Genomic DNA, 15,628 nt, shown 5'->3' on the forward strand with positions numbered 1-15,628 from the left:
CCTGCTGAATTTGGAAACCCGAGGTAGTTTCGTGGCTAATTTCACAGACTCTCTCTCAGTTCCTACAGAATGTACCTTTTTAATACATTAATACAAAATAAAAAAAAAACACTTCCAAAAATATTCACATTCCTGCTTGTCAGTTTGTCTGCAACATAATGTCGTGTCCACATAATTGTCGTGTACATGTGTTGAGTACTTTGTGTATTCTCCTGTGTGCATGCAGGTGTGGTATGAGCAGCCTGAAGCCAAAAAGGAGAGTTCCAAGGTGGAAGAAAGCCCTACTTTAAGTGATTCCCCTCTAAACGAGGCTTCTAATGATGACTATAAGCACAAGGTGCAGAAACTCTGCAAGAAAGGCGAAGTCATGGGTATGTTTTTATGTTTTTTAATTGACACACGTTATTGTGATAAATGAATTACATAAATTACATTTTGTTGCTTTATTATCTTCTCTCTCCTATATAGCTCTGGAAAAAAATTAGAGACCACTTAAAATGGATTTTTCTAAATTGAAAAGCTCTGGAATATAATCAAGAGGAAGATAGATGAGCATAACCATCGAACCAAGCTGAACTGCATGTTTTTTTTTACCCAGGAGTAACATAAAGTTATCCAAAAGCAGTATGTAAGACTGGTGGAGAAGAACATGCCAAGATGCATGAAAACTGTGATTAAAAACCAGGGTTATTCCACCAAATATTGATTTCTGAAGTCTTAAAACTTTATGAATATGAACTTGTTTTATTTGCATTATTTGAGGTCTGAAAGCTCTGCATCTTTTTTTTATTTCAGCCATTTCTCATTTTCTGCAAATAAATGCTCTTAATTACACTATTTTTATTTGGAATTTGGGAGAAATGTCTGTAGTTTGTAGAACAAAACATCAATGTTCATTTTACTCAAACATATATCTAAATAGCAAAATCAGAGAAACTGATTCAGAAATGGAAGTGGTCTGTTATTTTTTTTTTTTCCAGAGCTGTATTTGTGCTGCTTTTATACTATTGTACTGGACTGTGGCTATGTTTGTTGTAAATAGGCAGGTACCCCCTTCAGCTGATCATTTCTTTTGAAGCAGACAGAAAACTGGAAATCCTTAACATTGATTTTCTATAGATTGTCTAGCTAATCAACTAATTGAACCATTATGCCTTTGATGGTATCCTGTGACCTTGACTGTGCTGTAGCACTAGTTCATGTTTATCTGCCTCCAGGGACTAGACGAGCTTTGTATGAGTACATTTGCATTTGCACATCTGTGTCAGCAGTGGGTGCATCTTGAAGTTGCTCCCCTGATCATTAATTATATCTTCCTCATACAGCTGCCTTAAATTTCCTGAAGAAAGCAGAAAGTAAGAACATCAAATTGCCATCTTCTGCATTTGACATACTGATGAGAGCCCTGCTGTCTCAAGGCAACTTGGAGGATGCCCTGGCAGTCAAAGACCTGTGAGTGTAACTGTGTGTGAAGAAAAGGTTGCCTTATTTTCATGTGTAATCTGTTAATGTAATCTGCATCATTGGTGTTACGTATTCACTTGCTCTCATGCACACACTCAGTACCCATCAGACTGCTTTTTACTGTCACACACAGGTTTAAGGTCATTGTCTTTATTCATTGTACGCTGCATTCCTGCTTAGGAAATCTTCCGTGATTGAAACGAGAACTTGGCCTTAATCTCGCGCTTTGCTCCCTCTCACTCACGCATACACAGAGTGAGCAGTTTAAGTCTTCAATAGAGCCAGATAATCTCTTTGTTCTCTGAAAAGCCTGGCTAGATGTAGAAATGACATGTCTTCTCCTGATTAGTAATACATCTTTAGTGTTTTACTAGTATAAATGGAAGCAGGGATTGTTCTGTGCTTTATGCAGAATGTGCTCTGAATGGAAGGGTTTAGTGCACTGCATTTGTCTGCTTTTCTCTCAGCATATCCTTACAAAAGAGGAGTCATGGCCCTGTAAATTCTCCCTGAGTGAACTCTAGAGGAGCTGACTGTTGTACAAAGATATGTTACCAACTTCTGTTATGTTTCATGTAGACCACATATGTGCTCTCTTCATACAATACAATACATTTAACAGAGAGCTGTAGAAATGTTCAAATTGTATAATCTGCATTGCAGTATATAAGATTGTTGATGACCATGAAAATATGGATAAGTATCTTAATGTTACATTTTGCTCGGTTTCTTAAAGTCCTGCTCATCTTCAAATCAGCTGTTCTAAACAACAGGTGTCGTCTCTTCGCAGAACTGAGCGACTGAGCCCAAATTGAGCAAACCATTGGTGACAGGCCAACAAACTTCCGGATATTTAAAAATAAATAAATAAATAAATAAATGAAATAAATGATAAATGGATAAATAGTAATTGAAAAATAAATATACAAATAAGGTGTGAGTGTAAGACCTGCATTTTTTTGGTCCACCTGAACCTGTTTTTCACTTATGCTGAGCTTTATTTGGGAAGGTGTTAATACAGTGCTTATACATTGGTGTGGGCATCAGATTCTGTGTGGTTGTTTAGGTTTGAAGACCTAGAAAAAAACGTGAATTGTCGTGATTCATTTTGGGGCTTTTTAAATGGTTACCTGTGTAAAAACAAACCAAAACCAAACAAAGGGGATAATACCCCAAGTTCACAAATTCGTAAACCGGCTCTGAGCAGCACCAGTTATAGCGGTCAAGACACTCTGATTCTGCATAGAAGTACTCCTATGTAACCACTGACGCATATTGTTAAAGCCTAGTAAGGGGGAATAGGGATTGCAATATTTAATTAATGAATTAATATATATATATATATATATATATATATATATATATATATATATATATATATATATATATATATACAAATTATTAATATTTATTGACAAGATGGGGGAAAACGCAGCTCTTGTTACTGTAAAAGCTATCATCAGCAAATAAATTATTGATCACTCATCCAATGCAAGACAGCAGACTAAACCAATGCGAGACAGCAGACTAAAACCAATGCGAGACAGCAGACTAAAACCAATGCGAGGCAGCAGACTAAAACCAATGCGAGACAGCAGACTAAAACCAATGCGAGACAGCAGACTAAAACCAATGCGAGGCAGCAGACTAAAACCAATGCGAGGCAGCAGACTAAAACCAATGCGAGGCAGCAGACTAAAACCAATGCGAGACAGCAGATAAAAACCAATGCAAGGCAGCAGACTAAACCCATTGCGAGACAGCAGACTAAAACCGATGCGAGGCAGCAGATAAAAAACGATGCAAGGCAGCAGATAAAAACCGATGCAAGGCAGCAGATAAAAATCAATGCAAGGCAGCAGATAAAAATCAATGCAAGGCAGCAGACTAAACCCATTGCGAGACAGCAGACTAAAACCGATGCGAGGCAGCAGATAAAAACCGATGCAAGGCAGCAGACTAAACCCATTGCGAGACAGCAGACTAAAACCAATGTGAGGAAGTAGATAAAAACCAATGCAAGGCAGCAGACTAAACCAGTGCAAGACAGCAGACTAAAACCAAGGCAAGACAGCAGACATCACACTGACCCATTTGCACAAAAACAAGGAGCAGCAAGAAGGTCTAATACCTAGCCTTTGTCCCCCACAGTTCTTTTCAGACAGAGCGAGCATTGCAGAGTGAACCAGAGACTGCATGAGCAGCACTGCGCTTAATCACAACACACCAGCGTGCTGATAACCATTGTGTATATGTGTGTGTGAGGTAGAGTGAGTGACTTCGATGGCCTTTTGGCAGATGTTGGGGTGGGCTGGGGTGTTTGGGGCTGAGCACTGGAGGACTTAACGGGCAGATTAAGAGGATTGGGAATAGAGCAGCGAAGAGAGGGATTGCTTGCCGCTCTGAGGGCCAATGAGGAGGGGCGGATGAGGGACAGAGGGATTTTCCCTGGCTCGATAAGAAGTCTGACCCCAGCTACGGTGGCAATCTGCTGAGCAGCCCTGCTCAAGGCCCATCCCCGTTGCGATAAGGAGCAGCGGCGGTTACTCAATTGGGCAGCAGGACTAATCTGGTGGTTTAAAAAAGAAGAGGGGTGGAGAAAGACAGGTCGAGATTTTAGATTTTAGGAGGAATGGAAAAAAATTAAAGGCTAAACTGGAAAGAGTCAGAGCATGGGGATTCATTCTCCAATGTCTCCAGTCTCCAAGTCTTATTGGTGCTCATTATGGAAAGAGTTACAAGTGTAGTCCAATAGTAATGCAATTAATTCACATAGTACAAAACATGTCTGGGAAATTTTGTATTTGACCTTTTTTTTTTTTTTATTTGGATCATATTTCTTTTCATTTGTCCTGCTAGGGAGCCTTGCTAACTGGAGTCTTTTAAATTTGTGAAAATTGGACATTGATAAACAGTGTTTTTTACTGCTTTTATTAAGTGTTATTAGCCCATTAGTGATGCCAATTAAGGGCAGGACTTGGTAGCTTGGTGGCTGTGTGGATACTGAACTGTGCTGAGTGATATGCTTGTGAGAGGGGTATCCAGTTAGTTTTCAAGTTAGTATTCTGTTGGCCATCAGGACTTTTACACATTGCACAAATGTTGAAGTACTTAGGTCCATATCAACTCTTAGTGAATGAATGAGGGACTGTATGTTTCTGCAACAAAGGGCTCAACTTGCAAAATTAAAGAAATTGGGGATGGAAAGTGGAAAAGAGCGATTTTTCCCGTCTTAGCCAGCATTGTCGCTTTCAACTGCTCTGTGTGTGTTTGCACTAGCCCATTTACTAGTGTGTTTTGTGCCATGTTTGGGTAAATACAGATATTGAATTGTTTTGTTCTTCTGTGCATTGGCTGTAAAGTGTTTCTAATACTAATTTTGCAGGGAATTATGTTTATTATCCCTCAAGTTAAAATGCTTTCTCCTCCTCCCCACAGTGCTGTCAGGCATATGCCAGAATTCAAACTTTCAGAAAAGGCCGCCAGCCTTCTAATTGTTACGCAGGCTAGGTCAGGAAAACTGGAAGGTGAGTCCAACAGTCCAAAAGTGTTGATGATGATGATGATGATGATGATGATGATGATGATGATGATGATGATGATGATCACCATTATGACTGGACATGGCAAGGCCAGACTGATGCAATGGTTTTCCAACTTTTGTTTTTGTCTATTTTGTACTTAGATGCATTGGCTGGTCTGAAAGATATGGTTCAAGCTGAACAAGTGCCCATGCAGTTGGCCATCAGACAGGTGCTCCAAGGCCTGGCAAAGCAAGGAGATGTAAAGGGCATCCAGGAAGTGCAGGACACGGTGGGGGCGTTATGCCAGTCCATGAACGTTTCCAGTGTGTCTTTTATGAACAGCACTGCATTGGCCCACATCACAAAGTAAGTTGCTCTCTATTTATTTGTGTATTTATTTTATTTCTGTTAGGTCTTCGTTGTTTTGGCTAGAGACCATATTGACTGATATAAACCACATTTTTAGTTTTGGCAATCTAATATTTTTAAAATCTGTTTTATACACATAAGTAAGTTTGACAGGGTTCTATACTAAATCAAATTATGAAAGTAAATCCCTGGAAAATAATCAAGAGGAAGTTGGATGATCACAAAACATCAAACCAAGCTGAAATTCTTGATTTTTTGCACCAGGAGCGGCATAAAGTTATCCAAAAGCAGTGTGCAAGACTGGTGGAGGAGAAACCAAGTGTCACAAGAAGACGCAAGAAGAAAGCAAAAAAAAAAAATTTTCTAAGGAAAATTACAAAAATAGTAACGCAATTGACTTTGATTAGTAACTTTAATCTAAATACTGGATTGCACTACGTTATTTCGTAATGCGTTAAATTAATCTATCCACTTTTTTATAGAGTAGCGCATTACTAAGTAACATGTTACTGACATCACTGGTCACATATGAGGTAAAAAATCGGATGTGGGCATCCTGTGTGAATATAGTCGTAGTTGTAAATGCTTTTATTACAGACAGTACTTAATTGCGTGCAGCACAATAGAGCTTATGGTAGCACTGGGATTGGTAAAAGTTAAGTATACCTTGACAATTTGAAGTTTGGTCTGTCGAGTAAAATCAGTAGTAATAACTTTTAATAACTGAAACGATCATGACTGCATTTATTCCTGCCTGACCTGCACTTACTCCAGCCAGCTTTCTCCATCTGCGCCCCCCTCTCCCCTCAGTTCCCTCCATCCCTTCACCCATCCTCACCCCACCCTCTTTTTTTTTTTGGCCATTATTATCACAGCCCCCAATCGGCTGTGATCGCTACAACCAGCCGGGCTGAATAATTTAGCATGGCCTGTGTTAATGCGGTGCCCAGTTTCCGGAACCTTCCGCCTCGCCTCTTAACCAGTCAGTTTGGCTCAGCCGCGCTGCCTGCACGTGTCAGTGTGGTTTAGGCCCAGGCGGAGGTCAGAGTTCAGCCTGACAGGAATGGGGAGGGCATGAGAGCAGGGGAATGTGTCCAGTGAGCCGTGAGGGAGCGCTTTGCTCTTCCGCTGTCCTCCGCTGTCCTGCTCCTCATAGCGCAGAGCAGCACACACTGACAATCTGGAATTGGCCCGCACTCAACTGCGAATATTAATGTGGCCAATGAAAGTTTTATGCCCTTATAATTCAGGGGGCTAAGCCTCTTCTTGTTTCACTCGGAAGTGAATGACTCGTTTTTAAAGGTGGTGATACATTTATATTGATGTACACTGACGTACCAAAAGTCATTAACCATTGGAATAAATGATGTCTTATGTCTTTTGCTGTGTCCCATGGAAGCTAAAGAACGCTGCCCTGACATTATGTACATAAATATGGTTTTCCACAAGAGTCACTTATGTGTTCACAATTCTAACCAGAAGATACTGGTCACAGTTATTACCACCCACTGCACTGTCCACTGTAGATAGTAATGCTTGTATGATGTATTCTTGGTACAGAGTGAACACTGTGGATTGAGGAATTTTAATTACCCACAGATAGTTGGAAATCAGAGCTGCAACTAATATTTAATCTGTCTAATCTGCTGATTATTTGTTTGGTTAGTCGCAGTTTTTTTTTGTGTCATGCTCTCCATGTGTACTTAATATTGCTGAGGAGAGCTAAACATTTAAGCCCAAAGACCAACTTTGCAGTACATTTTCATAGTTTGATATGCCTATATTAAACTTAAAATTACACCGTATATTAAAGGAACATTTTACATAGGCTGGATGTTATTTTCAAGAGATTCTAGGATACTTTATAATTTTTTATTTTATTTTTTTTTTTATAATTTACTACTTTTTTCTTACTTTTTTCCAAGGAGATAATTGTTTGTCTAAGAAAATAGTTACTATAACATGTATAAAATGTCTGTCCAAAATGCCAAGTTTTACGCGAGAAGAAAAAAACTTAAATTTCAATAGACCTCAGTGTAAAAATGTTTTAGTTTATCTCTGATACTTAACTGATCTCTCTGTTTTTCTTTTTTTCTCACTCGATCTTTCTCAGTGGGGACTTGGACAGCGCGGTGGAGGTACTGGAGTCTGTGTACAGCAGACAGCAAAGCGCTGCTTCTGTCTTTCGGGCTGTACTAACAGCAAACGACGAGAAGGCCCTTGATAAATGTAAGATCTAAAGCCTTGCTCAGTTTACACAGTCACCCTGAGGGCTTAGCAGCAAATAACATCATGGCTCTCAACGTATATTCCTAAAGCTGTGGCTGATACAGTGTGTTTTAATGTTAATGCACTAGCAGCAGCCTTTAACTGCAGTACTGTTCAACTAGAAAGAAACGGTAGAAAAACTAAAATGAGAATAAAGCTGGTGCATGTAGGTTTTTTTTTATATAAAAGTCTATCACATGAGGTGAACTATTGTATTTACATAATTTGAAACTGACAGGTTTCTCTGCATTCTCATTTTTTTGGTAAATAGACCAAAAAATATTTGAATGTTGTTTTTATTGATAATTTATATTTATATTTATATATAATTGAAATCTTGAAACCTGGATCAACTTAAAATGCACTATTCTATAGACTATAAACGTGTTCGACTAAACTGACCTGAAGGGTTTATCACATGAAAAAGTGCAACATTTATCTGCTGTGTATACACTTTTCCAGCATGGTGTGTTTATTATAGTTTTAGCCATAGGAACATACTGAGGTAGTGATTATCTTTCCCCATTTTCCCCAATATTGCCAATACTTATTATATTTCTCTTATATAATTCTGCTTTACATGCACAGTAATAGGTGATAGTGGATTGTAACATAAATGTTCCAAAAAAAAAAAAAAAAAAGTCCTGTGACTTTTATCACAAAAAGAAGCCAAAACATTAATGATCTAATCAGTTCATTTAACTGGTTCAAAACACATTGCGTATGTGTAAAGTCATGATAGTGATATGTACAGACACAACCAACTTACCTTATTCATAACAGCTCTTAATGTCTATCTAACAGTGATGGTAATAAAGCTTAAACCAAAAGCTTAATCTGTATGCATGTCCCATATTTCTGTCTCTATCTCTAACACTCTCTCTCTCATTTTTCAGTGAGCGCCATGGCGGAGCGACTGTGCAATCAGTTTGCCTTGTACAGACCTGCCACTGACCTGTTCATACAGTACTTAGACCTGGGCAAGACTGAGGAAGCAAAGTTCCTGCTGCAGGTATAGCTTTAATCCACCACAGCTTCAGCATATTCTCAGAGCTCAGAGAACTTAAAACCAACATCTTAGTGGATGAGTGTTTGGTAAGCCTTTTTTTGTGTGTATTGCTTAAAAAAAAGATGCTCCACCCAATGTAAAATAGAGCTTAGATCGAGCCCAAAGAATCCAGCCCGGCCCGAGCCTTTGCACATTCTGCCTGAGCCCGAGCCCGACCCATAAACTGTCTTTGTGAGCCCGAGCCTGAATTAAACCAGATCTTTTTTTTTTTAGTAAGTAGAGCATTAAAATGTAGCTTTTCTGTTTAGAATGATGTTAATTAACGTTGCAAAACTAAAGAAGCATAGACCTATTATTTAAGGAACTTTTATTAAGAATTAATCTCTCCGTCTATTCGAATATAATTAAATGTTTAAGAATATAAAATACTTTCTGAACCAATAATTATTATTATTTTTTTTAACTTAGTGTATGTGCAAAACACAAAAAACAATATGGCTATGCACTGCACACTCATTAAACCAAAATAGACTAAGAACAAAAACATAATTTACAATTACTTTCATATGCTCTAAAATAATTAACAATGTTTTAGAATATAAAACACTTTCTGAACAAAGTATTTATTATTTATTTTAATCATATAGCTTAAGTGCAAAACACAAAAACAGCAAGAAGGCTTCGCGCTGTCTTTTTGCTGTGGAATGCTAAGAGCATGCTGTATTAAAACACTATAAAGCTGACACACGTGTTGTTACTACGAACAACTAACTTGAAGAAGCTCCATACCTCTGACTTTCCTTTACACTGGGCCAATGTTAGCTTACCTGATGTAATTTTTCACCTCACTTCAGAAGACTTGATTTAATTTATTGGTTTAGCTACACACAGCGCTGCAAGTCAAGTGCGTAATGGGGAGAAGCGGAAGAGCTGATGTGTGCGCAGTGCTCACTTAACAGTTCCTGACCCGGACCCGGCCCAAAGAAGCAAAGTTTGTTTGTTTTTTTTCTTTTTTCTATTTCAATTTATTTCCCATTTTTTTCCCCAATTTACACGGCCAATTACCCAACCCACTTTTTAGGACTCCCCCTATCACTAGTAATGCCCCAACACACCAGGAGGATGAAGACTAACACATGCTTCCTCCGATACATGTGAAGTCAGCCACTGCTTCTTTTCAAGCTGCTACCGAGCAGCCAGTGCGCTCGGAGGAAAGCGCAGCGGCTCGGTTCTGCTACATCAGCTCACAGACACCCTGTGCTGCAGACATCACCCTATGAGTGATGTGGGGAGAGAGCGCCATCTACCCACCCGGAGGGAGCAGAGCCAATTTTGCTCCCTCTGAGCGCCGAAGGGCTTGAGGGCAAAGCTTCATGAGTGGGGGTCGAGCCTGCGACCTCCCGCTCATAGTGGCAGCGCTTTAGACCGCTGGACCACTCTGCGCTGAGAAGAATCTAAGCTTTAATGTGTAGATTCTTATTCTTTTTAAATAAACAAGCCAAACTCCTTTCACTTCTGTATATAAAACTGTATAGAACCATCATACGCTAGTGGAGAGGGGGTTGTTGAATCTGGTGTTGTACTTCTACTCAGGCCAGCTTTTCTAACTTTTATTTCTGCTTCGATGGTCTTCCGCCCTTTCAATGCTCTCACTTCAGCGTTGGCCATTAGTTATTCTGTCTTTGCTATTCACATTTATATATTCTATTCTTTAAGGAAACCTAGCCTCTCCCAAAAAGCCCCCCTAGCACATAGAGTAAAAAGTCTTGTGAAATAGCTGAATTAAGTAGCAGCTCCTACTAGGTCGTGAGAGCAAGCCTTCAGAGATGAGCATACACCAGGAGAGCTTCCAACACAGTGAGTTACAATTCCCCGAACATCCCATGGAGGGACTTCTAAGGCTCACTTAAAATGTAATTTTTGGACTGGTCTTGGATCAGTCCGCTAAGCCTGCAGAGGTCATACTGCCTTGTATGTGTGAACCACAGGCAGATCTCGATTCGACCCTGAAGTGGAACTTCTCCCCGGAGAGCAGCCGAGCGCTTGGCTGGCGTTTTAATTGCTCTGATTGTACTAAAGGCATTCAGCCGCTGAGCTGACTCTGGTCCATTTTAATACACAAGCCTGTTAAAAGCCTCCCAGGCCTCTTGGCTTTTTAATTCGGCAGCAGCCGGAGGAACACACATCCTTCACGACTGGCTTGTAACACGACCTCATTGCCACTGAACCCAGAGAGAGCCCAGGGCAGCTCAGCGGTCCTAAAAAAGCAGAGCACATTTATACATCTCATTTATACCACACAAGCTTTTTGCCTTATATACCCTTTTTTTTTTTCTTTTCATCCAACTTGATAAAATGTTCTGTTTCTATAGTTGTGTGGGTATTGTAACATTCCACAGTGTCTCATATGGAATATGTACATGGAATTTGTCATAGAAGGCATTACCAACCATAGTAGGCAGCACTGTAAGTGGTAATGTAAGGATTATGCATACATCCCTCAGGTCAGTGCAGCATTCTTTCTTGCTATCTTTCGTAGGAAAAGGCATAAAGTCCTCAGACATGATACACTGACAGGCCACATGTCATGTCAGTGATCATCATCTAATCAGTCTGTTGGTGCTGTAGTGCTAAAAAAAAATGTTTTCTTTAAATAATCATAAATCATAGTTCAGGCGATTCTGAATCTATTCAGAATGTCCCGAAATTTATTTAAAAACGCGTTTAGGTTTTATTTTTGCTATTCGTACTCCCGACAGTACTGCATACCACGTTACGCGCCCACTCGGCCACCGGAGAAGTTGGTCCTCCAGGCCACCGTACAGGAAGCTAGTCAGTTAGCAAGCTCTATTTATCTGAATGGATTCCACTAACATGGAGCAGGAGAAGAACGTGATTTAAATTGTTCCTTTGTCGCTAAAAGCCAGTGTTTGGGCACAATTTGGAGCTTGACATGAGCACTATTGTTTGCAAGCGGTGTCAAATAAATCTGAGGTACTTCAGAAATGCAGCAATATCACCCTGAGATAGAAGAAGCTGAAAAGCCGCCAAAAGAAGCTAAAAAGCAGCCAAAAGCACCAGACCAGCAAACTTAGACGTATCTTAATATTTAAGGTTAAGTTCTGAAAATTTAGCCACGATTCAATATGTTTTAAAAAAGACTGTGACGCCTGTGTTTTATTTTTAAGGTTACATTTTAAAGATTTACAAAAAAATAAATATGAAATATTGCAAAAAAAATTAATACAGTAAGGAAGCTAACATTATTTTAAATAAATGTTTTATTTGTTTAAAATGTAATTTATTCTTCCCAATCACATAATTAAAAAAAAAATGTCTATACCATTTGAATAAAAAAATAGTTGTAGAATCGAAAATCGTTTCTAAATCGAATTGTGATCCTCAGAAATCAGAATCAAATCGAAACGCCAGACACTGAGAGATTCGCACCCCTATCTGTTGGTCATATTGTAATAGTATACAGTTGTCTGTTGCTTTTCATGTACTCTAACAGAGATACAGTTCACCAAATAATACTGCTAGCCATAATTTAAACACATACAGGTTCGTCCTTTTTGGATCAAGTCTCTGTATGTACTTTTGTTTGTAACAAAATGTACAGATTTTCAGTGCTAATCCATGTTCAGTCATACCTTGATTTTTGTATTTGTTTTTTTTTTTTTTTTTTCTTTCATGTCTTTTAAAACTAGAGTAGTAGAAAGTAGCTGATCCTAGATCAGTTTGTACCACAGTTCTGTTCACCTGAACTGGATTGAACTAATGAAAGAGTGTGGAAATTATACACTGGTGCCTGAAAGCGTACAGGGCATACAGATTCAAATCGAAGCCTTTATATGACTAAGTGTAGATAATTATACTTCAAATTGGGTCGGTGCTGTACATTTTAATTTCATAAAGAAATAAGTGGTTATCCCCTGACTCCCTATTAGCTGTGCAATTAACCTTCAACTGTAGAGGCACTGCTTTCAGTGCCAAGAGATATAGAAGAGCATGGATACCATTCACCAGCACTTCTTGTACACACACAAACACACATAGGGCTCTCCGTGGGTTTTATACACAATTGTACACTCACACAACCATATATGGTGGTCTTTTTATGCTCATCTTCACTTGTTGTTTTCCATCTCCCCCACCCCCCACCCACTTTCTAGCGTTGTGCAGCAATTGCGGAGCAAAGGAATGTGTTGACTTCATATATGTCCAAGAGCTCGAATGTTCCAGGAAAGGTACAGTATGTTTACTAATATCTCCCAGAATAATGCCAAAATACTTGGTACAGAACCATAAATTTATGATCAGCCTAAGCTGATGCGTCATTTCATGTTAAGTTTCATGATTATAACTGTCTTAAGTGCTGTTTAAACCTGCACAATGTCACAGCTAACTGTAGCCAGAAGTCCCAAAGAGGACAAAGTGAACAATCCAGTATAATTCTCATTTCACAAAACCATGCAAATCCAACTTTCTAATGGCTTTCTAGTGAAACTCAAGATTGTGCAAGATTTGGTTCTGCATTAGATTCATCAGTCTTTATCAGCTGGGTCCTATAGCTCTTACCATGTATTTTCTGTATGACTGTACACACAAAACCTTGATGTTCATGACATGGAAGATCTGTACAAATATTTTTCACACTATAGGGCACACCGTATTAAAATAAGGTGCAATATCCATGAATGTCTATTTTCTGGTCTATTTTCATTTATAAGGTGCACCTGGTTATAAGGTGCATTTTGCGACACTAGTAAAGGACAGGGGTGTCGCCATGTTTTCCTTCTAATTCAACGGCGAGACCTGTAAAGCTAAGGTTTCTTTTACAGTCACACAAGCACTGGATGTTAATCTACACACATTTCTCTCCTGAAAATTGTTTATTTGGCTAAGATAACTGCTTTTTTTTTTATTTGCTATAAGCTTAGATTTCCAAATTTCCACTAAGGATGGGTGCAGCAGCATTATAATTAGCTGCTAACTGCTAGTGCTAGCTGCTGTTAGCAGCTAATTATGCCCGATAGCACTACACTGAGGAACCCTGAGGAGTGTTCTGGTAAGCAAGGGCGATGTTAGCTAGCGGTTCGCTCCACGTAGCGAACCGCTAGCTAACAGTCTGCGGGTTTACACGGACTACAAGGCATTATACTCTCCTCTGAGCGGCAAAAGTGCTAGCGCTTTGCACGGTTAGTGGGTAATCCTAATGCTGCTTCAGCAGTACTATCTGGAGTTAGCAGCAGGCTACAGGCTGATAATACTGAACTCTGAACGGCGAAAGAGCTTGCACGTAGCGTGGTTAGCGGCTAATGCTATCACTGCCCCAGTCTCGAGTCTCTGTGCTGGAGAATTAAACTGAAACTCCTGTGTAACACTGCACTTCAGCGGAGTTTCTTTATTTCTTCTTACAACCTGACACATAAAGACATACCAGATTATTGGAAAAATAAAGGATTTTAAGTGCACCTTATAGTGCGAAATATATGGTACACATACAAGTACACCTTTTCTCACAACTGTGAGTTTTCTCAAAACATGTTTTTTTTTTTTTGCATTAATAAAAAAAAAAAAAAACACTGTTGGCAAAAATCTGTAGGTTTTCAGTAGATTAAGGTAAAGTAAGGCAAATATAGGATTCATAATGTTATATAAATTAGTTTGTAAAAAAAAAAAATGCAACGTGTTCATTTTCTTTGTTTTTTTCTTTTAACTCTGTTTTTTTGTTTTGCAGGCTGCCAGTCTAAAGAATCTGAAAGAATTAGTTCCAGATTTCATTAATCAAAACAGCTTCTGCTGCTATTTGATGAAGTGCTATGGTAAGAATGTCTCTTGTGTTTTTTATTCATGAGCTAAATAATAAGCTAAAGGACTGCCTTACACAGCTTAATCTTATTTACATCTTGTTGGTCGCTCTCAAGTTTGTTGTGTTTGTGCACCCGAGTTTCATTCCAGTGCACTTTAGAGCTAATAAATGCAGATCAGTGTCGTGCACGGTTCAGAGATGCGGTGCTCGTCGCATCAACCTGTCCTCGATGCCCGCTTGTTTGAGCGCGCCGCTCGGCTCACTGGCCTGTGGCTAAACAGTTATTACCCGGCCAATTAAAAATGCAACAAGCGGGCCCCGCTTGAAGGCACCCAGGGGGAGCGTTTGCTAATAAAAACATGTGTTCCCTAATGAGGGCCTGCTTTAGCCAACCTGGCGTGAGAGCTCTGACATGTTAAAGTACTTACAGAACTCTTCCTCTTCCCTGGCCGATTTGCACCGCTGTGGTGCATGACTATTTAATGAGGCCTGTGGCACCTGCCCACTGGTCAATAGTGGAGCAGAATGAATGATGAGAGAGGTTTAACACTGTTCTTGCCTTTGAAAAAACTTTGTGTAGCTCATGTACTCTCTTTGTCCTGAGTTAGGACTTCTGAGTTAGAGCTTCTAGCTCTGTCTCTTCTAAATGTTCATTATTTTGTTTATGGAGTGTTCTTGCCCTACACAGTGCGCTGTCTTGGTGGTGATCTCGCTCTAATTTCTTCATTTCTCTCTCTCTAGTTGTGGATAAGGACTTGTCCTCAGCGAAGGCTCTCTATCAGCAGATGCAGGATGATGGGATTCAGGTGGACGAGTTGTCTTTAAAGAGATTGGCAAAAATGTACACGGACGCTGGAGAGACAGTGCCCTTCGAAGAGCCCCAGGTAAATATCTCTCACTGCCCTACTAGCTTTTTAGGCCTGATAGTTTGTTTTTTTTTTCACGTTGATGTTCTGTATGAAATAAGAAGAAAGTATACTATATACAGTGTCCGATCAAAAAGTCTCCACCTGGATTTAACTAAGTAAATGATGTGGGGTTGATGCTGCAGTTGGTCAGGTCTAGATTCAGCAACAGTATGTGCTGAAAGAATGAGGTCAGCTGACTACCTGAATATACTGAATATATACCAGGTTATTCCATCAATGGATTTTTTCTTCTCTAATGGCACAGGCATAT

General features: G+C 39.4%; 1 protein-coding gene across 1 annotated transcript in view; it reads left to right on the top strand.

Annotated features, from left to right (window-relative positions):
• Positions 1-15,628, top strand: part of lrpprc (leucine-rich pentatricopeptide repeat containing) — an 88,187-nt gene that overhangs the window by 66,777 nt on the left and 5,782 nt on the right. Inside the window, exons 29-37 of the mRNA XM_007255767.3 lie at positions 227-371; positions 1,326-1,452; positions 4,903-4,991; positions 5,150-5,354; positions 7,471-7,586; positions 8,522-8,637; positions 12,810-12,884; positions 14,378-14,462; positions 15,191-15,333. Coding sequence (XP_007255829.3) covers positions 227-371; positions 1,326-1,452; positions 4,903-4,991; positions 5,150-5,354; positions 7,471-7,586; positions 8,522-8,637; positions 12,810-12,884; positions 14,378-14,462; positions 15,191-15,333 — 1,101 coding nt within the window. The remainder of the gene's footprint in view (positions 1-226; positions 372-1,325; positions 1,453-4,902; positions 4,992-5,149; positions 5,355-7,470; positions 7,587-8,521; positions 8,638-12,809; positions 12,885-14,377; positions 14,463-15,190; positions 15,334-15,628) is intronic.

This window comes from Astyanax mexicanus, chromosome 7 (assembly GCF_023375975.1).
Source record: "Astyanax mexicanus isolate ESR-SI-001 chromosome 7, AstMex3_surface, whole genome shotgun sequence".
Lineage (NCBI taxonomy): Eukaryota > Metazoa > Chordata > Actinopteri > Characiformes > Acestrorhamphidae > Astyanax > Astyanax mexicanus.